We start from the raw sequence: 24,305 nt of genomic DNA on the forward strand, positions 1-24,305 counted from the left end.
TGTCCACACACACTGTGTCTATGTGGCATGTCACATGGCATGTCCGCATGGTGTGTCTGTGTGGCGTGTCTGCATGGCGTGTCCGTGTGGTGTGTCCGCTGTCTTGCAGCTTGCTTCCCTCCACCCCAGCCGAGGGTGCTGGGGCCGGATCCCCTCCCGAGTCCGTATCCCTGAACTCAGCAATGAAGCCCCCGAGTGTCCCCGGGGTGTCCTTCTGGAAAAGCCCACGTCCCACCAGCGCTGTGACCCAGCGGTAAGGCACAGGGCCTGAGGGAGGCGCCCGCATCTCCAGCCGCTCCAGCTCCTCAGCAAGCCCTGCTGAAAACGGGTGCCGGGAGGGGCAGGGGAGGGGAGCACCTGGGCACTGTGTGGCAGAGTCTCTGCGGGGTGGAGGTGCCCCCACTTTCTGTTGTTCGTGGACCACCCAGGCCTCTATTTTTTTGAGTCAAACCCAGCGATGCTCAGTGGTGACTCCTGGCTCTGCACTCAAGAATTACCCCTGGAGGTGCTCAGGAGACCATATGGGATGCTGGGAATCGAACCCGGGTCGCCCACGTGCAAGGCAAACGCCCTACCCGCTGTGCTATTGCTCCAGTCCACCCAAGCCTCTACTGTCCAGATGCAAATACCCGCCGGGGTCTAGGGAACAGGGTCCACCCGGAGCCTCGTCTCTAGCGAGCGCCTGAGTCGACTGACCCCACAGTGACAGGCGGGGTGTGTGGCCGTGGGGGGCGTGTGAGGGACAGCGCACCAGCACGCAGCACCTGAGTCACGGGGACGGTCCCTCTCCTGCTGACTGTCCCTGAGCTCCTGACCGCTGGGCGGGGGAGAGTGAGGCAGGCCCAGCCGGGGCTGGGACGTGCTGCCGCCTCCAGCCCTGGAGACGTGCACACGGGGGTCCTCTCGCCGAGACGAGAAAGTCCCCTGGCCTGAGGGTGTCCAGGCCCCTGTGGGGGTGAGCTGGACGCCTGCTCGGATTCGGGTTTTTCTGCCGCCTGAGCCCTGGCGGGGAGCGGGAGCAAGTGTGACCTACAGGTGCAGGGCCCCACCCCGCCTGACCGCGACGGCCCCTCGAGGTGTCCCCCGAGCAGGGACAGGGAAAGGGCCGGTCCACCTGTGCCCACGTCGGGCGTGGCAGTGGGCGCCCCCACTTCCTGCCTTGGGCGATGTCGGCCCTTCTGGGAGCCTGGACGCCCGTCCCCGGGTTCTCTCCACGGCCAACGCCCAGGCCCAGCGTGCATGCTGGCTGCAGGCCAGCCTGGCTGGGGGCGCCACACTAAGCTGCCCTGCAGGTGGCCTCCGGCCCCCCCGCCCCCCCAGGCTCGGGCTCTCCCCCCGGGATGGGCGCCAGGGGAACCTGGGGAGCCAGTCCCTCCCCCACACATCCTGCCCGCGACAAGGCAGCCTCTGCCCCCAGCCGGACCGAGCCGGTGTGCCCGAGGAGACCCCGAGGCAGTGGCAGCCCGTCCCCTGGGCCTCCCCGACGGCCCCGCCCGCCCACCCAGCACCCAGCGCCCAGCACCCAGCACCTACGTGTACAGTCCTTCTGGTTGGGCGCCAGGTCGAAGCCGGGCCGGCAGTCACACGCCACCCCGCCCTTGGGCGTCTCCCGGCAGATGTGGGCACAGCCGTGGTCCTTGTTCATGCAGCTCATGCCCCCTGGGGAGAGAGACGCACAGGACGGGGTCAGGGGCCGGGGGTGCAAACGAGGGCCTCTGCCCTCCTGCTGCCTGGGCAGGACCTCACGGGGACCAAGGCCACCGCGCCCGGCTGGGCAGCTCTGGTGCCTCCCTGCAGCTGACATGGTACCCACAGGAGAGGCCCTGCAAGGCAGGCGTGTAGGGGGAGGGTGTGCAGGGGAGGGGGTGTGCGGGGGAGGAGAGGTGTAGGGGGTGCAAGTATGCAGGGGGAGGGGGTGCGTAGGGGGTGGCAGGTGTGCAAGGGAGAGGGGTGTGCAGGTGGGGGCAGGTATGCGGGGGGAGGGGTGTGTAGGGGGAGGCAGGCATGCAGGGGAGGGGTGCGTAGGGGGAGGCTGATGTGCAGGGGAGGGTGTGCATAGCGCTCAGAAGGCCCTCAGGGCTCACTCAGGGCTGGCTCCTGGCTCTGTGCTCAGGGAACTTAGAGCGGGGCAGGCCAGCGCCCCCTGCTGTGCTGTCTGGCCCTGAGGGAGCTCAGGAAACTGCCCCCACAGGAGCCAATGTCTGTGTGTGTGTGTATGTGCACGCATGCATACGTGTGTATGCAAGTGTGTGTGCATACATGTATGCGTGCATGTATGCGCATGTGTGTGCATGCGTGTTTCTGTGAGTTTGTCTGTGTGTGCATGTGTGTATGAGCGTGAGTGTGCCCATGCACACGTGTGTATATGTGTGTGAGTGTGTGCATGTGTGTGCATGTGTCTGTGTGAGTGTGCATGTGCATGTATGTGTACATGTGTGTCTGCATGTGTGAGTTTCTGCGTGCGTGTGAGCATGTGTGTATGTGCATGTGAATGAATGTGTGCACATGTGTGTCTGTGAGTGTGCGTGTGTGAATGTATGTGCACGTCTATGTGTGTGCTCGTGTGCATGTATGTGCATGTGTGCGTGTTGGGACGGGTCAGGGGGAGCCCCCCACTCTCTCCGCCCCTGGGGCTGCACCAGCTGCTCCTGCTTTGTGAGCAGCTGCACCTCGGTGACGAGGGAAGATGTGGCCACCCCCCAGCAGGGACTTGGGGCCCCCAGAATGGGGAAGCACCCCGAGGCGGGGGCAGGGGAAGGCGCGGTCTCCCCCCGGGTGGCCCCGAGCTCTCGGAATCCCGGGCAGCGGCCCTCGAGCCTGTGTGTGACGGCCACTGACGGCAGCTCAGGAGCCAGTGCCGATGCTGATCCCGTACTGAGAACCAGGGCAGGAGCGAGGCCGTGGGGAGGGCCTCGGCCTTGCGTGCAGCCAACCCCGGCTTGATCTCCGGCGCCCCACAGGGTCCCTTGGGCCCCCCCGGGAGTGAGCCCCGAGCACTGCTGGGTGTGGCCCAGAAACCGAAAAATAAAAATAAATGAGAAATGGGGTCCGGGAGACAGCTCAAGGGTCGGGCACCCAGTCGACCCAGATCCCGCCCCCGGCGCCCCATGTGGCCCCTGGGGCCCCCAGGAGGGATCCCTGAGCACAGCCGGGTGTGGCCCCCAGACCAATAAAACAGAAACGCCAAACGCCACACGTGACATTCTTCTCTGCGTTTCAAACCAGGCACCCCAGATGGGACCCTCGAGGGCGGGGCTTTGGGGGGGGTGGCCTGAGGGGTCCCGCAGGGCTGGGCAATGCCCTTCACCGCTTCACCCCCGAGAGCACTGGAGTGAGAGCCACACCCCAGCCAGGCTGGGGGTCCCCCAGACCCGGAGTCCGAGCCCCTCTGCCTTGGGCAGCCCTCGGGGTGCACAGGCCTGGTCTCCACCCTGAGCCACTGGGTGGCTGAGGGCATTTCTGGAACCGGCAGGACCCCAGTGCCGCCTGGAGTGGGAATCACGAGCAGAGCCTGTGGCTGTGGTGGCTGTGGAGAGCCGAGGCCGAGCAAGGCCGCCGCCTCCAGGCAGCTCTTCGGGCAGCCCCTCCGCAGAGCACCAAAATGGGTTTGCTCCTCCCTGAGCACCCAGCTGTGACTCAGTTCCCCCACAAGCTGGAGGGGCTCTGTGGCCTGCGACAGTGCCCACCGGACTATGTCCATCCCCCCGCCTCCTGCCTCCCCCCGCCTGGCCCAGAGTCGTGGTTCCGGGTCCTTCCCAGCAGCCCTGAACACCAAGACCGGGTGCCGCCTGCCCGCTCGAAGCTAATTGGATTGGACTCGACCAAATGCAATTATGTGCTGCCAACTTAGACCGAGTGTCTCGGGGTGCCCGGGTGGGGCCGGGGTGAGGAAACAGATGCCCGCTGCCTCCTGGCCGGGTCTGAGCAGGGAGGCACCATGTGCCCTGCGACCTGAGTGACCTGAGCCCCTCTTCCAGGAAGACCTCCTGGCTTGCACCCACCCGTAAATTCCTTGACTGGATTGGGACCTGCTCTGGCCCCCCGGGTCCTGAACCCTTTAGTTTGTGACGCTGGGGGTCTACCCAGTAGCTGCCCCCTCCTGAGGCCTTGGCCAGGAAGCCCCTGGGTGAACGGGGCCTGGAGCTTGTTCTGTCCCCTTGGGGGGTGGTTGGACACCAAAGGGCCTTATGGGAGAGATCAGAGAGTGGGCTGCAGCGAGGGTCTCCACTGACCTCTCCTGAGGCAGGTGGGGTCCAGTAAAAGCCGCCCCCCACTGCTGGCTTCCTGGACCCCCTGTCCCCACTCCTCGGGACTCTGCTTCGGTCTAGCCGCACAGGCTCCTGCAATTCCCAGACCTGCCACTAGGTAGCACCACCACCCCACAGGCCTCCTCCAGGCAGCCTGGGCAGAACCGGGAAAGGAAGAGAGAGGCTTCCAGATCCTTCCAGATCCTTCCAGATCCTTCCAGACAAACAGGGACTGCAGAGAAAAGGGTCTCTAAGGCTGTCCCATCACACACGTCCCCAGAGCCGGGCCTCAGCGAGTGGCACTTCCTGGTCCGGCTGCTGCTGGACACGTCCAGGCCGTGGGCACTGCGGGGTCGGGAGCGGGGAGGGGTCCTCCGCCCCGCTCTCCCCCAGGGGGCCCCGAGGGGGCTGTGAAGAGGCGTCAGGGGCCGGGAGGAGGCCTGGGCGGGAGAGGCCCAGGGCCCGGGTGCAGGGACACGTGTGGCCCCTGCTCAGCGCCCCTCCCCCCACACTGGGGCTGCGGGAGTTTCCTGCCCGCGGTTCGGGGTTGGGTGCGGGACACGCTGTGACAGATGCCAGCACCCGGCCCGTAGGGTCCCCGCAGTGCCCCTCAGGCACGGGCCCCGGGGAGCTGGGGGGCGTCCTGGGGGCCGTGGGCGCGAGGCTCGCCGGCCGCAGGAGTTGTTTATGGGGTGGGAGTCTCGTAAAAAATAATGGGCCCCATTTATTGTCCCCACCTCGCCGCGGGCGGCCGCGCTGCAGTGCCATAAATCTGCGGCCCAATGAATCGTCTCTCTGACCGCCGCGGCCGGGGGCTGCCCACGCGCTGGCCTCCCTCGGGGCGGGGTGCAGCGCCCCCCACTCGGGACCTGCGGGGGCCCAGTCGGGGAGTGGCCCCAGGCCCGGACCCCCAGCACAGGCCCCCGCCCAGCCGCCCCGGGGCCCCAGGGCCCACGTCTGCCTGGCACCAATGGGCACAGGTGGGCCGGAGGGCAGATGTCCACTGGCCTCTCCCCGCGGTGGGCACAGGGACATGGAGGGGCAGGGGCGGGCGGGGCAGGGCTGAGGGGCTGCTCCCCCCCAACAGGAGACGCCCTCCGTGCTCTGGGCCTGGCCTCTGCTGTCAGCCTCCTGTCACCTCCCCCTGCCACCTCCGGTCACCTCGCCTCCCCCTGTCCTTCACCTCCTGCCACCTCACCTCCTCTGTCACTCACGTCCTGTCACTCACCTGTCACTCACGTCCTGTCACTCACGTCCTGTCACTTACCTCCTGTCAGTTCACCTCTGTCACTCACCTCCTGTCACTCACCTCCTGTAACTCACCTCCTGTCACTCACCTCCTCTGTCACTCACCTCCTGTCAGTTCACCTCCTGTCACTCACCTCCTGTCACTCACCTCCTGCCACTCACCTCCTCTGTCACTCACGTCCCGTCACCTCACCTCCTCTGTCACTCACCTCCTGTCAGTTCACCTCCTGTCACTCACCTCCTGTCACTTCCTGCCACTCACCTCCTCTGTCACTCACGTCCTGTCACCTCACCTCCTCTGTCACTCACCTCCTGTCACTCACCTCCTGTCACTCACCTCCTGTCACTCACCTCCTGCCACTCACCTCCTCCTGTCACCTCCTATCACTCACCTCCTGTCACTCACCTCCTGTCACTCACCTCCTTCTGTCACCTCCTTAGACATCTTTCTGTCACTCTCCACATCCTCCTCCTCCTGTTACCTGCCACCCTCCTGCAATCCCGTCCCCTCAGATGCTCTGGTCACCTCCTCTCACCCTCCTGTCCCCTCATGTTCTCTTGTCATCTCCTCTCACATGTCTCTGTCTCCTCACACCTGCCTTCCGTGGCTGAGCCGCGGGTCTGCCAGGGTCCCTTTGGTCACTGCAGGGACCCTGTGACAGGAGCAGCCCCAGGGCAGGCTGAGGAGGCTGGCAACAGCGCTGCTGGTCGCCATCTCCATGTGGGTGGTGCTAGTCCTGACCCTCCCGGTCTGGGGTCCAGCGAGGCCTGTGTCTCGTGGGCAGGCAGCTGCCCTCCCTGCCCCAGCCCTGCGGCCTGCAGGGCGTCTGGCTCACAGGCTGAGTGCGCGTCCCTGGGGCAGCAGGGCGAGTGCCCGCATGGGCCGGCTGGGCCTCACACGAGTCAGAGGAGCCTCCTGACCTCAATGCTGGTAGCGTGAACCCCTGTACAGACCACACATACACACATGCACACGCACACACACACATGCACACATATGCATGCTTATAGATGCACACTCACAAACATGCACACATGTGCATACATGCACTCACATGTACACACATGCACACTCATACACATGTACACCTGCATACATGTGCAAAAATGCACTCACATCCACTAATACATGCACTTACATGTACACACATGCACACACATGCACACTCATACACATGTACACATGCATACATGTGCAAAAATGCACTCACATCCACTAATACATGCACACACATATGCATGCTCATAGATGCACTTGTACAATGCACACACATGAAGTCACATATATACACATGCATACATGTGCACACATGCACTTACATATACACATGCACACACATGCACTCACACATGCAGACATGCACACATATGCATGCTCACAGATGTACACTCATATACATACACATACATGCATACATGTGCACATATTCACTCACATATAAACACATGCACACACGCACACATATGCACGCTCACAGATGCACACATGGGCACATACATGCACACATGCCACACATATGCATGCACTCATACGTGCAAAAATACATGCCCACTCCCACATGGCACACATGCACATGCTCTACACATAAGCACACTCATACATGCTGCATGTATGAACTGATGCATTCATACACATGCCCGCGCACACATGCAGACATGCACATGCACTCCATACACGTGTGGCACACGGCTGTCCATCTGACAGGGTGACGCTGCGGGGGATGTGGCCGGAGTCTGCCTCTCTGACAGCGCGTGTCCCCGACAATGCCTGCTGTGTAGTCCCTGCAGGGGGCGGCGGGAGGCTGCCCACAGCCCCCCACACTGAGCAGAGGCCCTGGGCAGACCCACGCAGGGGGAGCACAGACCAGCATCCCGCAACCTCTAGTTCACTGAACCCCCAAGAATCAGGAACAAGGCCAGGCCCCTCGGGCTGTGCCCAGAAGATAGGGAGGGGCTTTCTGGAACATTCCCACCAGGCAATGCTGGTCCTGGTGCCTTCGGACCCAGTGGAACCCGGAACACCCAGCACCAGGGATGCAGGCCGGCTCCTGCCCACGTCCCCGAGAGGCCGCGCGGAGCCTGTGGGGTTTCGGCGGCCCTGTGGGTGCTCCCGGCCGCTGTGCTCGGTGAGCGTGACCTGCAGGGCCCCACGGGGTGGCCGACCCCCTGTTTCCCCGAGGATTCGGGGGGGCTGCTGTCCACAACGTGGCCCCGGGAGCCTCAGGGCCCGGCCGGGGCCTGGTACCCACCGTCTACCTGGGCATCAGATGGCCCGGATGTCCCCACTGGCTGTCCCCTCCCGGGGCCCCGAACCCGGCACAGAGCAGCTGGCACAGGGACAGGCACCGCAGGGTCAGCACAGGGTGCCCGGGCCTCCATGCCCGGCCCCGCAGGGTGGACGGGCCCTAAGGACGGGCGTGGTGTGCTGGCAGCTGGGCCCGGGACGAACGGCCCCGCACGCGTGTGCCCTCATGGACGGGACTCCTGCCCGCCTGCCCCCGGCCAGGCTCAGGCCCATGGGTCAGCCCCGAGCTGCAAGTGGCTTGTTGTCTGGCCCTGGGAGTGGCCTGGCCCTCGCCGCCTGCTTCCTCCTCGGGGAGAAACGTCCACCCCAAGACCGTGTGGCGTGGACGCGCTCACTCTCCCCGGCCCAGCTCAGAGAGGCTGAGCGGCTTCCGAGGGGTCACACAGCAGAAGCTGAGCAATAACGGCCCCGCCGGGCGGGCAGCATGGGGGATGGGACCGACGGGCAGGCCGTGCTGGCCACGGGGGTCTTGAGGCCGAGGGAAGCCCCTTCCTAGTCCTGCCTCGGGGACAGGATCAAGTCCAGGCTGGGGGCGGGAGGCGGCAGGGAGGGGAGGGGCCAGGCTCCCCCAGCGTGAGGACTCCGGAGCTGCTGGGGGGGCCTCGGGCAGCAGTGGGGTGAGCCCCAGCCTCCCCCCCCCGGGGGCCACGGGCCCCACTTCCGCTGGTGCCTGGGAACCCGAGCCCCGCGGCTGGTTCCCCACCAGGAGCCCGGCTGACCCCGGCTGACCCCACCCCGGCATCCGGCCCCGATAATCAGAACCAGCCGGCGGGGGGCGGGGGGTGGGCTCCACGGAGCTGCCGGCGACGGAGGGGTGACGTGGACCCTCGCAGGCGCCTCGGGGCCCACCCCTTCCAGGAGGCCTCTCGGGCACACAGCGTGGGGGGGGGCTCGGCACTTTGAGTCCCCGAGGGGACGCGTCACCCCATGGCACTGCGCAGTCGCCACGGCCACCCTTGGGGGCGCAGGGAGGAGGCATGGGGGGCCGGGGCTCTTTAGCAGCCGTTCTGCACAGCCAGGGGCCAGAGCCGGCCACAGTGCTCGCGAGTCTCACGGGCCAGACTCGAGAGCCGGGGCCCCGGGGAGGCGGTCCCGCTGGGCGGGGCGGGCCGGAGTGCGGCACTCACCGTCGGAGCGGTGGATGCAGGTGTGCTGGTTGTCGCTGAGGAAGAAGCCGCCACGACACTGGCACTCGTAGCTGCCCATGGCGTTCACGCAGATCTGCTGGCAGCCGCCGTTGTTGTCCTGGCACTCGTCCACGTCTGCGGGGGGAGGGGGGCTGTGAGCACACCCCAGGGGACCCCAGCACTGCTCTGGAACGCCCGGCAGTGCTCCCTGGAATGTTCCAGCAACACTCTCTGGAATGTTCTAGCATCGCTCTCTGGAACGCCTGGCAGTGCTCCCTGGAATGTTCTAGCATCGCTCTCTGGAATGCCTGGCAGTGCTCCCTGGAATGTTCCAGCAACACTCTCTGGAATGTTCTAGCATCGCTCTCTGGCCCCGGCAGTGCTCTCCAGAGAATCCCAGCGTTCATCTCTGGAGCACCGGAGCACTCTGCAGAGAGCCTCCAGCAGCAGCCTGGCGCCCTCTGCGGACACACCCCACAGGCCCCTCTGCGAGAGCCGCCACCAAGCCACCTCCCAGAGGCAGCCGAGCTCCCGACCTGCTCCGCCGCCCCAGGCTCCTTGGACATCTCACGTGTGTTCGCGCCTCTGATCCTCACAGCAGCCGGGATACACAGGACGGCTGCGCTACTGTCTTAGACGGGGAAACTGAGGCACAGAGCGGCACAGTCGGCTGCCTCCTCCTGGAGGCACCCCACGCCCTCGGCCCTCCTCAGGCCCCCACTCAGTGTCCCGTCCCCCCTGCTCTGAGGCCACCCGCTGTCTGACCCGCCGGCTGGCCAGGGGGCTCGCAGGCCTGACCTCTGGCCGAGGGGCGGGTGCAGCAGGCGGCGGGGCACGACCCTGCGGGAGCCTGGGCTCAGGGCCACAGCCCCGAGAGGCCGCTGGCATGGAGTGTGACTGGGCTGGAAGCGCTTCCTGGACCGTGGCCCCGAGTGGAGCGGGGTGTCCGCAGCTCCGGGCCAAACCCGGGACAATGTGCTGGCCGGGGCCCTGGGCAACACAGACCGGCCCGCACACCTCTCAGCTGTGAGTTCTCCTCTGCACTCGTCTTCATGCACGCACACACATACATGTGCACACATACACATGTGCAAACATGCATGTGCATACACCCCACATGTGCACATAGATGTGTGCATATATGCACACATCACACGTGCACACATGTACGTACATGCGCATATCATGTGCCTATAGCCATACATGTGCACAAATGTGCGCACGCACACCACCCATGCACACACCCCTGCATATGTGGGCACATGTGTGTACACACATGCACATGTGCATACATGCAGTCTAGTGTATACACCCACATGGACATAGACACATTCATACATGCACACATGTGCACACATGTACACCCTCATCCATGCACATATATGCATATGTGCACATAAGTGTGCACACACATACACACATGCACAGTACATAAGTGTGCACACACGTGCATACACATGTGCTCCCCTCAAGCACCTGTCCCCCAACACCAATACATGTCTGTGGCTTGTTCCCCAGAAGTCACCTGGGGTCCCTCAGGGGTTAGTTCACTCTGCCCCAGTCCTCTCCTGACCACGAGGGTCCACGGCCCATGCCCAGGTGGGAGGCTGCCTGGAGGTGGTGTGGTGGGAGCTGTGGGGCCGGAGGCTGTGGCAGAAGAAGAGTCCAGGATGGAGTCAGACCCCAGGGGGGCACTTGCCTGGCATACGGCTGACCCAGCTCCATCCCTGGCACCCCAGGAGTGATCCCTAATCACAGAGCGAGGAGTGAGCCCCAAGCACAGAGCAGGGAGTCAGCCCTGAACACAGAGCCGGGAGTGAGCCCCAAGCACAGAGCCAGGAGTAAGCCCTGAGCACAGAGCCGGGAGTGAGCCCCGAGCACAGAGCCAGGAGCAAGCCCTGAGCACTGCCAAGTGTGGCCCCAGCACCCCCAAGCCCCCTTTATAAAGAAACCCTGGGAATGTGGTGCCCCCACTTCTAGGCTGAGTGCGGCTCCCCGGGACCCTGACCGGGTGTGGGACCCGGGGCCCTCTCCCCTCCATCCCGCGGGCAAGGGGGCTGACCTTGGACCACCCCAAGTCTGACCGAGCCAGCGTGTCTGTTGCAGTCCCTGGGGGGGTGCTGTTGCTGGCAGTCAGGAACCTTCATTTTTATTTATGACCCCGCAGAATGTTCCGGAAGGCAGTGCGCTCCTGCCACACGGACTTCATCACAAAGCAGAGGCGGCGCCCCGGGCCAGGCATCCTGGGAAACCCCCTAACTGGCGACAGAGCTGGTTGGGAGGCCCCGGGGGGCGCCTGGGGGCTGGGACTCCCCCCTCCACACCCCCACCCCACAGAAAGCATCTTTGTGCCGCGGGCCGGCCTAACTCTGAGGTGGGGCTCGGGGGCGGGGCCTCTCGGGAACAGGCCCCTCCTGTGTGTGTCCACCGTCCCGGGGCTGCTCCCGCCCGCGGCCGGCGCCTGCTGGGCACTGAGTCCCGGGCAGGGCGTGGGCGGGGCGGGAGCTGAGGACAGGCTGACCGGTGGGCCACCCCAGGCTCCCGGCCCCACGGCCGAACCCGACCGTCCAGGCTGCCCACCCTCCCTGAAAGCTCTGGCTGGAGGGTGCTGGAGGCTGGGACCCGGCTCATGCCCACTCTGGGCAGAGGGCAGAGGGCGGCGCCCGGCGAGCTCCCTGCCAGGGTCTGCCTGGAGGAGGGGGCCTCCAGGGTGGGCCGTGAGTGCCGAGATGCTTCTCTCGGGGCCGCCTGGTCCCGCTGGCCGGGCGCGGGGTTAGCAGTTATTTATAACCCGGCGCTGGTGGCTCTGAGCTTGTCCGGAACGTTCCCCCGTTTGGAACGGACGCTGCGTTCTGCGGCCCGCCCAGGGCCCACTGCGCGGCCGGCCCGAGGCTCCTCCCGGAGGCAGGAGCCTCTGCCCGCCCCGAGGCATGGGCCAAACTGCATCTGATGAGTTAAGTGTAAATAAATGAGAACCAGATGGACTCAGCCCGGGAAAGACCCAGGCCGATTTGGGCTGCGGCTGCCAAGCGGGACCACCCCCCCCCGTGGCCAGAGGGCGGGCAGGGGGCACACGGTGGGCTCCAGGCCTGGGCAGTCTGCTGAGCCGGCTCGTGGGCCCCCCGAGGCTGGGGGCAGAGGCTCGGGCTGGCAAGCCCACCCCTCAGGGCGCCCGGAGACCAGAGCCCCCAGGCCCGCCGCTGGCCAGCTCCCCTCCCGGGGCGGGGGCGGGCTCCTGTCCACCCGCCCAGCGCCCCCTCTATGGCCCGCCCTCCGCAGGCGGCTGGCTCGTGACCTCGCGGGGGGCCGCTCAGACCCTCCTTTCCTCCTGTGAAGCAGGCCCGGGAGGGGCTCAGCAGGCGAGGCCCCGGGTCCCCCCAAACCTACAGGACAAGGACCACGGGGGGCTCCCCTGGCACCGTGCTGGGCCCTGCTTGTGTGTGTGTGCGTGTCCGTGTGTTGGTGTGTCTGCATGTGTGCTGTTGTGTGACTGTGTTGGTATGTGTATGCATGTCTGTGTGTGTTTGCATGTGTATGTTGGCGTGTATGTCTGTGTTGGTGTGTGTCTGTGTGTGATGTGTATGTGTGTGGTATATGTCTATGTGTCTGTGGTGTGTATGTATGTATGTACGTGTCTGTGTGTGGTATATGTATGTGTGTATGTGATGTGTGTTGGCATATGTGTCTATGTATGATATGTCTGTGTCTGTGATGTATGTCTGTGTGTGATGTATGTTTCTGTGTGTGGCATGTGTATGTGTGTGTGAAGTGTGTGTCTCTGTGTGGTGTGTGTATGTGGCGTGTGTGTGGTGTGTGCAGTGTGTCTGTCTTTGATTGTGGTGTGTGTTGGCATATGTCTATGTGTGTATGGTGTCTGTGTGTTGTGTCTGTGTGTGCTGCTTGTGTGCATGGTGTGTATGGTGTGTGTGTGCATGTTTGGTGTGTGTGTGTGCATGGTGTGTGTGGTGTGTGTGTGTGCATGTGTGTGTGTGGTGTCTATGTGTGTGTTGTGTGTATCTGTATGTGCTGTGTGTGCATGGTGTTCGGTGTGTGTGTGTGTGCATGTGTGTGTGTGCGTGGCTGTGGAAGGAGCCGCCCTGGGCAGGCGCAGGTGCGGGGACGGGGGCACACATGTCCCCGTCGGCCCTCCTCCGGCCAAGCTCCCCGAGCCCCCGCTGGCCGTGGCGCTGGGCCCCACCGGTCCCCGCTCAGACCCCTGCCCGGGGTGGGGGGGGACCGGCCCCGTCTGGCCGGGGCGGAGGAGCTTCCCTGGCCTCGCGCCCGTGACGTGACCCACGCGCCCCTCGGGGCGGGCAGGGAGGGAGGCTGCAGCCACGGCTGTGACCATATAAAGTCAGGCTGCGTCCAGCCGTGCTGGGCACGAACCTTCGGACGCAGAGCTGCTGACCCAGAGGTGGGGCGTCACCGCGTGACTGTGTCTCCCGCCCATGCTGGGCGCTGGGGCCCCGGGGTCTGGGTGCAGGCGGGAGCAGGGCTGAGCCCCCGGCCGGCGCGGGACCGTGTCCAGGCGGGGCGCGGAGGACACTGGTGTCCTGTCCCCCCCGGCGAGCCCTGGCAGGCCTGTCCACGCACACACCCCTGAGGGCGGCCGCCTGTGGTGGTCAGTGGCGGGGCCACGGGGGGGTGGGCTCTGCACCCCCCGGTGACGGGCCGACCACACGCCCCCCGCCCGCAGACAGGGAGCCTCGGGCACGGGGTCCCTGCCAGCCTATTTCCAGCCGTGTGCGGTCGGGGGGGGGGCGGTGGCGGGCAGCGGTGCCCAGCAGGCCCATGGCGGCCGGCCACGGCAAACACAGGCGAGCCCGCGGGCCCGGGGTGACCCCTGACGGCAGCGGGTGGAGGGGGGCTCGGTGGGCCGGGGACCCCTCGCTCTCGGCTGTGCATCTGCCCCCCTCAGCTCCGTGCCCGCCCGCTCCAGTCCTGGGCACCGGGTCCAGCGTTGGCGTGTGCCGCCGCCCGTGGGGGAGCGTCTGCCCGGCCCTGTGCCCGCGGCCGCCGCTGTTTATGGCCTTCCCCGCCCACCCCCTCCTGGCCCACTGGGGGCTGCCCGGGGCGGGGGACACAGCAACTTCTGTCCAGCCCAGCCCACAAGGATGCTCGGGAGGAGGGGCAGGGGAGGCCGGGCCAGAGGCTGGCGGCCGGGCTCCCTGGCCGGCCACTCCGAGTCGCTTTCCTTGGCTCCGAGCCCCCGCTGGGGACAGGCAGGGCCTGCAGCCAAGGGTGCCGCTGGGGGTCTTTCTGGGGGGCTGACACCCGAGCTGAGTGGGGAGGGGCCAAGGGAGCGTCAGGGAAGGGGCTCCAGGCTGGAGAGGCCGGAGGCCCCCCCATCGCCCAGGGCAGTTGACCCATCCTGGAGCCCACCAGCTCCTCTGCGCCCCGGCCCAGAAGGGGAAACTGAGGCACAGGAAGCTGGGGGCAGCTCAATGTCCCTTTGTGCCTCTGTGGGCACAGAGAGGCTCCCGCCCCTTGACCTGGCCCGGCCCCTGGTCCTGAGGTGACCGTGAGCCACTGCACCCCCCCGCCCCCCTCAGCCACGGGCCTCTCCGGCGGCATCCGAGGACACGCTCGCGGCCCCGCCCAGCAGGAACGTGCCACCAACCCAGGGCCGTGCGGAGCTGGAGCACGGGCCCGCCGGGACCCCACCCTCCTTGCCCACCTCTGGCCAGCGGGGGCGGGGGACGTGAGGCCACGGGCAGGAGGGGACCCTCGGGTCCGTGTCCAGAGCCCTGGCGCCTGGGGAGCCGCGGCCGCCGCCCCGGGCTCCGCGTCGGGCACTAGTGGGTCACACTCCCCGCAGCAAGACACACGCCCGAGCTGCCGAGTTTCAAGACAAATAAACAGGCGGCGCGGTCCCGGGGCCACACACGGCGTCCGGCCGTCCCGGGGGACACCTGGGTGTGGGGAGGCCACGGCCACGGCCACCCACGCCGGACAGTCCCAGCCCTGTCCTCCCTCTGACTGGCAGCTCCCAGGACCCCGCCTGCCGGGGCGGGCGGAGGGGCCGGGCCAGGACCCCGCAGGGGCAGGTTCGAGCCCAGGGTTGCCAGGGGGTGCGGGCCGGGCGGGAGGGACCCCGAGGCCAGGGAGTGTGGCCACATCCTGCCCACAGGGCACCGTGGGCAGCCCCTGCTGGCCAGTGAGGACAGGCCCCCCCCTCCAAACCCCCCACGAGTCAGGAGTGGCTTCAAAATCAGGCAGGTGGCCCGTTCTTTGACATTCGACCCCTCACCCCCGGCCCCCGGCCCACGGCGAGGCCGCACTCGAAATGCTCCAGGAATGCCTGAGGGGTCCCCGTGCCCCCGCTGTCCCACGTGGGTGTCTCACCCCTTGGCCTCACCCCTCTGACCCCTCACCTCTTCATCCCCTCCGACCCCTCACCTCTTCATCCAACCCACCGCTAGTGCCTCATGCCCAGAACCCGCGACTGTAAGAGCCGGGGCCAGGACCCTCTTCAGCCCCAGACCAACCGGGAGAGCCGGGTCCTGGGGCAACGTCCTTCAACCTCCCAGAGAGTATTTGGGGTGAGGGGCGGGTTTGGGGCAACCCCCCCCCCCGGCCCTGGGAGCTCAAGGGTCACTCCTGGATACGTGCAGGGCGGGAACTCGAAGCACCTAAGGCCAAGTGCCCGCCCGCCCGCCCGACCCCCTTGGCCCACCCGGCAAAGTGAGAATAGAATCCCACTCCCCTCTGCACCCCTACAGCCCGTGGGGCCCTCTCTGCCCCTCCCGCCCTCACTCCTGCCCCTGATCCCCATGTTCCCAACCGGGACCCAACTCCCCTGAGCCTGTCCCCCTCGGCCTTGGGGAGACTGTCCCAAGAGGGCCAAGCAGGGGCCACCCCAGGGACGAGAGTCCTGGAGCCCTCTGGGCACGGGAGGGACAGGGCAGAGACACCGCTGGCCACCACTGCCCAGCCTCCAGACAGGTGACCCCCGGCCCCAGGTGGCGTCCCCACCCGGCCGCAGAGGACGCAGTGGCTCTGGGCAGCCCGGGGCGGGTGCCATGGTCCCCTGTCACTCGCCGAGCTCCGGGCTGGGACCCAGGGGCACAGCTGCGGCCACGTGTTTGCTCCCAGCCCGCTGGGAGGCCAGCGGGGCTCAGAGCAGCTTGTCAGGGGAAGGCGGGAGGCTTGAGGGTCCCCGCTCATCCCCCCTGTGACCTGGGCTCACGAAGGGCCTGTCATCCCACACAGCTGGAGCCCGGGAGAGACGGCCATCGGGCCTTGGCCAGGAGTGGTGCGTGAGGTCTGAGGAGGTGAGGGTCTGACCCCTGAGCGGTTCCCAATGTGGCCACCCGTCTGCCTGGCCATCGTCCACCCACCCACCTACAGATCCAGCCATCCACCCACCACCCACCCACCCATCCACCACCTACCTATCCATCCTCCACCCTTCCACCATCCGCCCCCGCGCCTCCCCCGCACTCACTCATCCCCTCATCTCTCCATCCATCCACCCACCAGCCCCTTCACCTCCCCCCCATCCTTTTTTTTTTTAAAAAAAAATTTTAATCGAATTCTGGTGAGATGGGCTGGAGCGATAGCACAGCGGGTAGGGCATTCGCCTTTCACACGGCTGACCCGTGTTCGATTCCTCCGCCCCTCTCGGAGAGCCCGGCAAGCTACCGAGAGCATCACGCCCGCACGGCAGAGCCTGGCAAGCTCCCCGTGGCGTATTCGATATGCCAAAAACAGTCACAACAAGTCTCACAATGGAGACGTTACTGGTGCCCGCTCAAGCAAATCGATGAGCAACGGGATGACAGTGACACAGTGACTCTGGTGAGATACAGTTACAAAGCTTTCATGTTTGAGTTTGGGTCACACAGTGATCCAACACCCATCCCTCCACCAGTGCACATTTTCCATCACCAAAATCCCCAGTTTCCCCCCACCCCGTCTCACCCCTCCCCCTGCCTGTGTGGTAGGCAATTTCCCCCATACTCTCTCTCTACTTTTTTTTTTTGCTTTTTTTTGGGGGGTCACACCTGGCAATGCTCAGGGGTTACTCCTGGCTCTGCACTCAGGAATTACTCCTGGCGGTGTTTGGGGGACCATATGGGATGCTGGGATTTGAACCCGGGTCGGCCGTGTGCAAGGCAAACGCCCTCCCCACTGTGCTATCACTCCAGCCCTCTCTATTTTGACATGTGAGTCCATCCCAGACCCCTCGGGGTCCAGGCCCCAGCATGCCTGGGGGCCATCTGGGCCAGGGGGAAACGGGGGGGGGGTGGGAGGGGGAACAGCGCCACGGTTTCCTGCTGACCCAGGCCGCACGTGACTTCTCCTGGTGGGGGAAGGAACATTCTGGAAGCACATCCCAGATTCCACCCGTGAACACCACGAGCCATGTTTTTCAGTAAGTCAAGGTGAAGGTGAAATCTCGGCGGGGCTAGGGGGTGGGCGAGGGTCTGGGGTGGGGGGAGCCTCCAGCTGTCCCAGCCAATGGCTGCAGAGAAGACGGGGCCGGGCCTGGGGGAGACGGGGGAGAAGGCGGCCCACTGCTGGTTTTGATTTAAGATGAATAAAAGGATCTTTTTCTATGAGCCGAAATATTGCTCGTAAGTCCAACGGCATGGAGCGTGGAATAATATTTTTCGAGCAGAACTGCTGCTATTCCGAGCAATTATGCCGCTCCCAGGAGCCGTGTGGGGCCGCGCGAGGCTCGCATCCCGGTTCCTGTTCCCGCCCGTGTCACCGTTGGGCACGCTCGAGAGTCTCTCAGTGAAGGATGTCGGCCGGAGAGAAGGTCTGCGCCCCGGGGGGCTGGGGTCAGCCCCAGCCTGGCCAGGACTGGAGACATTCCCACCCCCCACCCCCCGACAGCCCCCCTGGCCCCAGAGGGCAGGTGAGGCTGGAACGTGGATGAAAATCGAGTCAAAGCCCAAAGTGCTCTCTCCTCCTGAATGGGGGTTGTCTCCCGGCTGTGAGGGAGGGACAGGCCTAGGAGGGACCCAGAGGACAAATGTCCCCAGGCACTGCTGCTGCGAGGGTCCCCGGAGAGTGAGGACGGGGTGGAGCTGAGGTTTGGGGAGGCTGCAGTCGTTCCTCCCCGGCGCGGGTTCAAGCCCCCCGAGCCCCCTGTGGGCAGGCTGTGAGCCGCAGTAAGGGGGGCTGGAGTGACTGGGGTACATCTCGCTGGCACCGCCTGAGGGTCCCCCACCTTCTAGGACGCAGTCTAGGAGCTGAGACGGGGATGTCTCACTCCCCCTGGCCCCGAGGGGGGGGCAGCTGGCACTGCCAGGCTCTGAGTCGAGATCCCGGCCTGGCCCGAGTTGGGGGAAGGACCATGTCCTGGTCGAACGGTGGGATTTCGTCTCACGGAAACGCATCAGCTCTCCAGCCCTCAGCCAGGAGGGCCACTGGCCTCCGGGGGACCTTGCCCTCCCCGCCCCACCAATGTCCCACAGGAGTGCCACAGCCAAGGGGGACAAGCTGCACATACATGTGTGTGTGTGTGCACGCACGTGTGTATCACTGTCACTGTTTTGCTGTCATCCCGTTGCTCATCGATTTGCTCGAGTGGGCACCAGTAACGTCTCCAATGGGAGACTTGTTACTATTTTTGGCATATCGAATACGCCACGGGGAGCTTGCCAGGCTCTGCCGTGCGGGCGGGATACTCTTGGTAGCTTGCTGGGCTCTCTGAGAGGGGCGGAGGAATCGGTCCCAGGTCAGCCGCGTGCAAGGCAAACGCCCTACCCACTGTACTATCACTCCAGCCCGTGTGTGCATATATATGTATGTATATGTGTATTTATACATGTACACATACGTACTTTTTTTTTGGGGGGGAAGGGCACACCGGGTCGTGCTCGGGGCTGACTCCTGGCTCTGCACTCAGGGATCCCTCCGGAAGGGTGCAGGGACCCGTGTGGGGTGCCGGGGACTGAGTCCAGGCTGGCTGCATGCAAGGCGAGGTCTAGCCCTCGTCCCATCTCTCCCGCCTGGAAAGAGCGACTTCTTTTAGAAAAGGAAGAAAGGCCGCCCAGAAGGGCCAGCTGGGCTGCCCACAGGCTCCGGGCACCGGGCGGACAGTAGCTCCTGCTGGACAGACACCGGCCGGCCCAGAGCCTGCCACACCATGTACGTGGACACCCATGCAGTCATCCACACGGCTGCCCACACGGCCTCCACACAGCTGTCCAGACGGACTTCTATCTTTTTAGTTATTTATTAATTTTGTTTTTTTTTTAGGCCAGACGCAGCAGTGCTCAGGGAGTACTCTCCGCTCAGTGCTCAGGACCGTCTGGGGTGCCAAGGATGTAACTGTTGTTGGCCGTGTGCCAGGCGAGTGCCCTCCCTCTGGCCTCTGACTCCCGCCTTTCCCAGCGACAATTGAGCGACTGTCTGCAGGGCTGACGCTGAGTCACGGTCGCCAACCCCCAAGCTCAGGCACGGGGCCTGGAGCTGACCTCTCGGGTGCGCGGGGTGAGTGCGGGGCAGCATGGGCACCCAGGGCCGGGCTGGAGAGGGGGCAGCGGCCAGAGAGCCTTTTCTCCGTAGCCACATGCGCGGCAGGAAGCTGCCATCTGGCTGGGAGTGAGACAGAGCCGTGGGGGGAACCCTCACCCCAGTCTGAGCCGCTCCAGACACCGCTGTGGGCACGTGGGAGCCAGTCCCAGGGAGGGCTCCTGGGGTCCTGAGGCTTCCCCCAGCCCACCTCCCTGTCCCCCGGACGAGGGTGGCCAGTGCTCCATGCCTAGTACACACACCCTCTGCATCTGCTAACCAGCACCCAGCCCTGAGGGCTTCCTGGCCATCCTGCCTGCTGCGGACATGGCCTCAAGACAGGGCAGCTCAGGGGCTGGAGCGATAGCACAGCGGGGAGGGCGTCTGCCTTGCATGAGGCAGACCCGGGTTCGATTCCCAGCATGGTCCTCCGAGCACCGCCAGGAGTCATTCCTGATTGCAGAGCCAGGAGTAACCCCTGAGCATCGCTGGGTGTGACCCCAAAAAAGAAAAAAAAAAAAAAGAGCAGCTCGGGCTCCAGGGATTCTCTCCATCGCTGTCAGCCCGGGTGCTGGAGCTTGGGGAGGGTGTAGTGAGGCCTGACAGCATCCTAATCCCTCCCTCCAAATGTGCTTCACACTCCCGGCCACGCCCACCGGAGCCCCGCCCACCGAGGCCACGCCCCCAACTCAAGCTTATGCTATTTTTCACCCACCCCAGCAACCTTCGGAAATGCAGCCACCTCCTCCTAGGAGGCCACTCTCCCGACTTAGCCACAAACCCCCTCCCCTCCTTCCTCACCCTACGCCGGGGTCGCTCCCACAGGCCCCCCTGGGCCTCAACAGCCTGCAGTCCAGACCTCCGTTTCGGCACTGATTTCGGGGTAATTACATGTTTGCAGATCTGTTTCCCATAACGAGCTCGTCTGAGCTGCAATAGGCATTAAACAAAACCAGACAGGGAGACATCAGCCTCCTGCACCCCGAGAAGGACATGTTCCAGAGCACCCAGGCGGGCGCCGCCGAGGGGGTGCGAAGGCCGGGGAGGAGGAGGCACCCCGCGGAGATTCTTATAGAAACCCAAACACCAGAGTGAGCCTTGAACCCCCACTCCCCGGTACTCCCCCCTGGGGAAGAAGCTCCAGGGCAGACAACAGAGAAAAGATTTTACAGTCTTTTGCTGGTGAGACAGACAGACAGACAAAACGAACCACCCCAGGGCTCAGGCACAGAGGGCCAGCTGTCCCCTGAGCTGTGCAGGCTAGCCACACCGTGCCCCCTGCAGCCACGGTCGGGGGGGGGCACGGTGGTCCTTGCCCACTTTTTGGCCAAGCGGTTGTCCACTGGGGCTCACTCAGTCCTGGGGAGCAGGCCGGAGAAGCTGGGGGAGGCCCCTTTCAGAGCCGGGGTCACCTGCCACGGATGGCGCATGGCTCTGGGCAGAAGCTGAGCTGCCCCCTCCCCGGAAAGCCCAGCCCCCAGCACCGCTAGGGCCTCTTTGTTTTTTTGTGTTTTTTTTTTTTTTTTTTGCTTTTTGGGTCACACCTGGAGATGCACAGGGGTCACTCCTGGCTCTGCACTCAGGAATTACCCCTGGCGGTGCTCAGGGGACCACATGGGATGCTGGGAATTGAACCCGGATCAGCCGCGTGTAAGGCAAACGCCCTCCCCATTGTGCTATCGGTCCAGCCCCTCTAGGGTCTCTTTGGGAAACGGCGTGTCCGAGGGGACTTTCGTCCAGTGTGACTCTTTCCTCCGAGAGAGGGGCACCAGCCCAAGTGCCAGCCCCCTTGGTTCAATCTCCACATCCCACCTCGCCGCCCCCCACTGCCTGGCGTCCTTGCCCACTTTTGGGCCAAGCCCAGAACTGTTAGATCCAAGCGCCAGTAGTGCTGGGACTGCTCTGGGGCCGTCCAGCACTACTGGGGAGGCTTCTACTTTAAAAATAAGAGGTGGAGAGCCCCTAATCCATGAGGCACGGAAGCCAAACCCTTGCAAACAGGGCAGATGGAGCCAAGGGTGGGGCGTGGGGCGGGGCTTATAGGTGAGCCCGCTCCATGGGCGGAGCATGTGGTTGAGACCTTCCAATAGGCAGGGCCTGTGGAAAAACCCGCCCCGTGGGCGGGGCCTATGGAGCAGCCCCTCCTTTCGTGGGCGGGGCCTATGGTTGAGCTCTTCCCCATAGGAGAGGACTGTGGATGAGCCTGCCCCATGGGCGGGGCCTAAGATGAGACTGCCCTGTGGGCAGGGCCTAAGATGAGACTGCCCAGTGGGCGGGGCCGGGTGGGGCCTATGGCCTATGGTTTGAGCCCTCCCCCTCATGGGCGGAGCCTGGGGCAGGGGCTGCAGTGGGCTTCGCTCAGGACTCACCCAGGCAGTTGTGTCCATCGTGGGCCAGCATGAAGCCGTCAAAGCAGGTGCACCTGTAGTTGCCGGGGATGTTGATGCACTCGTGCACGCAGCCCCCATTGTAGTAGTCGTTCTCACACTCATCAATATCTGCAAAGGAAGGGGCGTGAGAGCAGCGGCATTAGGCTGGGGAGCCAGAGGGGGTGGCGGTCAGGGGTCTCCGGCTCTCTCACTCCGCAATCGCCGCGTTCGTGGGCCCTGGCACCAGGGGTAAAGCAGATGCCCAGAGTGCGTGAGGCCCTGAGTCCAACCCCAGCACCCCGGGGCCCCAGCACTGAGCGCCACAGTCAGACGGCAAGGCGGGGCCCAGCAGGAGCCCCGTCTGAGAACCCCGCCGGGCAGGGCCCTGACATGGGCTGCCTGCAGTTGACTCCAGAGCCCTCCAGCGACATGGGGGCTGCAGAGCAAATGAACTCTGCACGCCACGCAAATGTCAAGGGTCTGGAATGAAGGGAGAGTCCGTCCACTCCCCCAAACAGTCTGCTTCCTCCTCAGCGCCCGGGTCCAGAGTTCTGCTGCATCCGCCTTGGTACAACAAAGGCTTCTGTCTCTGAAACAATGGGCGCCAGCCTTTGCAAAGGTCAGTCTTCTCGCTGTTTTAAGTCTTTTTTCAACATTTCCCGTCAGGGGTCAGAGGTCACCGCTGGAGTTCCAGAGAGATGTGTAACCCTCGGAGGCGGACCGGAACCCACCGGGTTAACATTCAACACGCCGCGGCTCCAGCCGCCGGGGCTGCCCCCCCACCGCCACCCCACGACCCGCCGCCAGCACCCCCTCGCCCCGCAGACTCTCTCGGTGTTGGGGTCACTCCAGATCTGCAGAGAAACTGATACCCCGAGGCAGTGGCCCAAGTGGGTGGGAAGGAGCATGAAGCCCGTGGGGGAGGCCCTGGCCGGGCCCGGGCGTGGGGACACGCAGGGAGGCGTCCCATCTGCCCTGCGGCCACACTCTGGGCTTCAGCCCCCACGACCTCTATGCACCCTGAAGCCCCCGGACTCGGCGCAGGAGGGAGTGGGGCACGCTGGGGAATAAGCAGCCTGGAGCCATGGCGCAACTCTGGGGCCGCGGGGCCGTGGCAGGGAGTGACCATCACACTAGAGCTGGCACAGGACAGCTGTGGGGCGCCCTGGGCACTCTGGGTGGGTGGGGGACACACACCGTGTGCATTGGCGTCACAACCAGCGTCACCAAGGTTGTGACCACATGCCCTAAGTGGTAATCATTTCAAAAATGAGCCAATTCTAGAAGAGCAAGCGGGCTGGAGCCAAAGGGCGGCGGGAAGGCAGGGCATTTACCTTGTCTGCGGCCGAGCCGGGTCTGATCCCCCGAGCATCGCCAGGAGTGGTCCCTGAGCACTACCAGGTGTGGCCCCCAAACGAAACAGACAAAAACAAAGAAAAAGAACGCTTGTCCCCGGGGCTGGAGCGATAGCACAGCGGGTAGGGCGTTTGCCTGGCATGCAGCCGACCCGGGTTCGATTCCGGCATCCCATAGGACCCCCCCCCCCAGCACCGCCAGGAGTAATTCCTGAGTGCAGAGCCAGGAGGAACCCCTGAGCAACGCCGGGTGTGACCAAAAAAGAAAAAAAAAAAAAAAAGAACACTTGTCCCTTCTAGGAGAGGCGGGCCAGGCCGTGTGGGCACCTGGGCCCAGAGGGGTCTGCGAGGCTGCTGTCAGCTGGTGGAGGCAGGGGGGATTCGGCAAGCGCGAGGCCAGCCTGGCCGTTCCCTCCAAGGGCTGAGGAGTGGCACAGCTCCAGCCCTGGCTCCAGAGCAAGTGTCCCGAGCAGCCGAGCGGTGATGCCCCCCTGGGGACGGAAGCTCCCCCCACCCCCGCAGGTCCCGAGCTCCTAGCGCACGGTACAGGGGCGGCGAGTCGGGCCTGCGATGACGCCCACCAACAGCTCGGCCCTGCAGCCCCCCCCACCCCGTGCCCACCCTGCAGGCCTCCCCCCGTCCCTGGGGGGGCACAGCCCCAAGCGCTGCCGGGCATTTGTGTCGTTTCTCCGTCCGTCCTGTGCCCCCAGGCGGGCAGACCAAGACCAAAGAGGGTGAGAGCGTGGGAGAGACGCTGAGTGCCAGGAGGGTCCCCGTTTGTACGGACGGAGCGAGGGGTTTCCTCCACCAGAGCCTGTCCCACGCACGCTCCCTGCAGGGACAACACAGCTGGCCTGAACTTGGGGCTCCCCGCCTGCCCCCAGCCACCATGAGGGGCTGCTCCCGCCCCTGTCACTGAGTCAGGCGCCAGGTCACTCCCCCGGCCACCAGCAGCCCGCAACGGCCCCCTCTCTCTTCTCTTTTATCTTTTTGGGTCCCACCCGGCGATGCTCAGGGGTTCCTCCCGGCTCTGCACTCAGGAGTTACTCCTGGCGGTGCTCGGGGGAGCCTATGGGATGCTGGGGATCGAACCCGGGTTGGGCGTGTGTGAGGCAAACGCCTTCCCGGCTGTGCTGTCGCTCCGGCCCCGAAACGGCCTCTGCTCTCTCTTTCTCAGACTTGGG

The 24,305-nt window shown here is 64.9% G+C and overlaps 1 protein-coding gene across 2 annotated transcripts in view; it reads right to left on the reverse strand.

Moving 5' to 3' along the window:
* The window catches only part of SCUBE1 (signal peptide, CUB domain and EGF like domain containing 1), a 62,519-nt gene that overhangs the window by 25,826 nt on the left and 12,388 nt on the right, over positions 1-24,305 (reverse strand). For both annotated transcript variants that reach the window (XM_055143078.1, XM_055143077.1), the window contains exons 3-5: positions 21,767-21,895; positions 8,928-9,062; positions 1,534-1,659 (exon numbers count right to left, since the gene is read on the reverse strand). In XM_055143078.1, coding sequence (XP_054999053.1) covers positions 1,534-1,659; positions 8,928-9,062; positions 21,767-21,895 — 390 coding nt within the window. The remainder of the gene's footprint in view (positions 1-1,533; positions 1,660-8,927; positions 9,063-21,766; positions 21,896-24,305) is intronic.

Source organism: Sorex araneus, chromosome 6 (assembly GCF_027595985.1).
Source record: "Sorex araneus isolate mSorAra2 chromosome 6, mSorAra2.pri, whole genome shotgun sequence".
Lineage (NCBI taxonomy): Eukaryota > Metazoa > Chordata > Mammalia > Eulipotyphla > Soricidae > Sorex > Sorex araneus.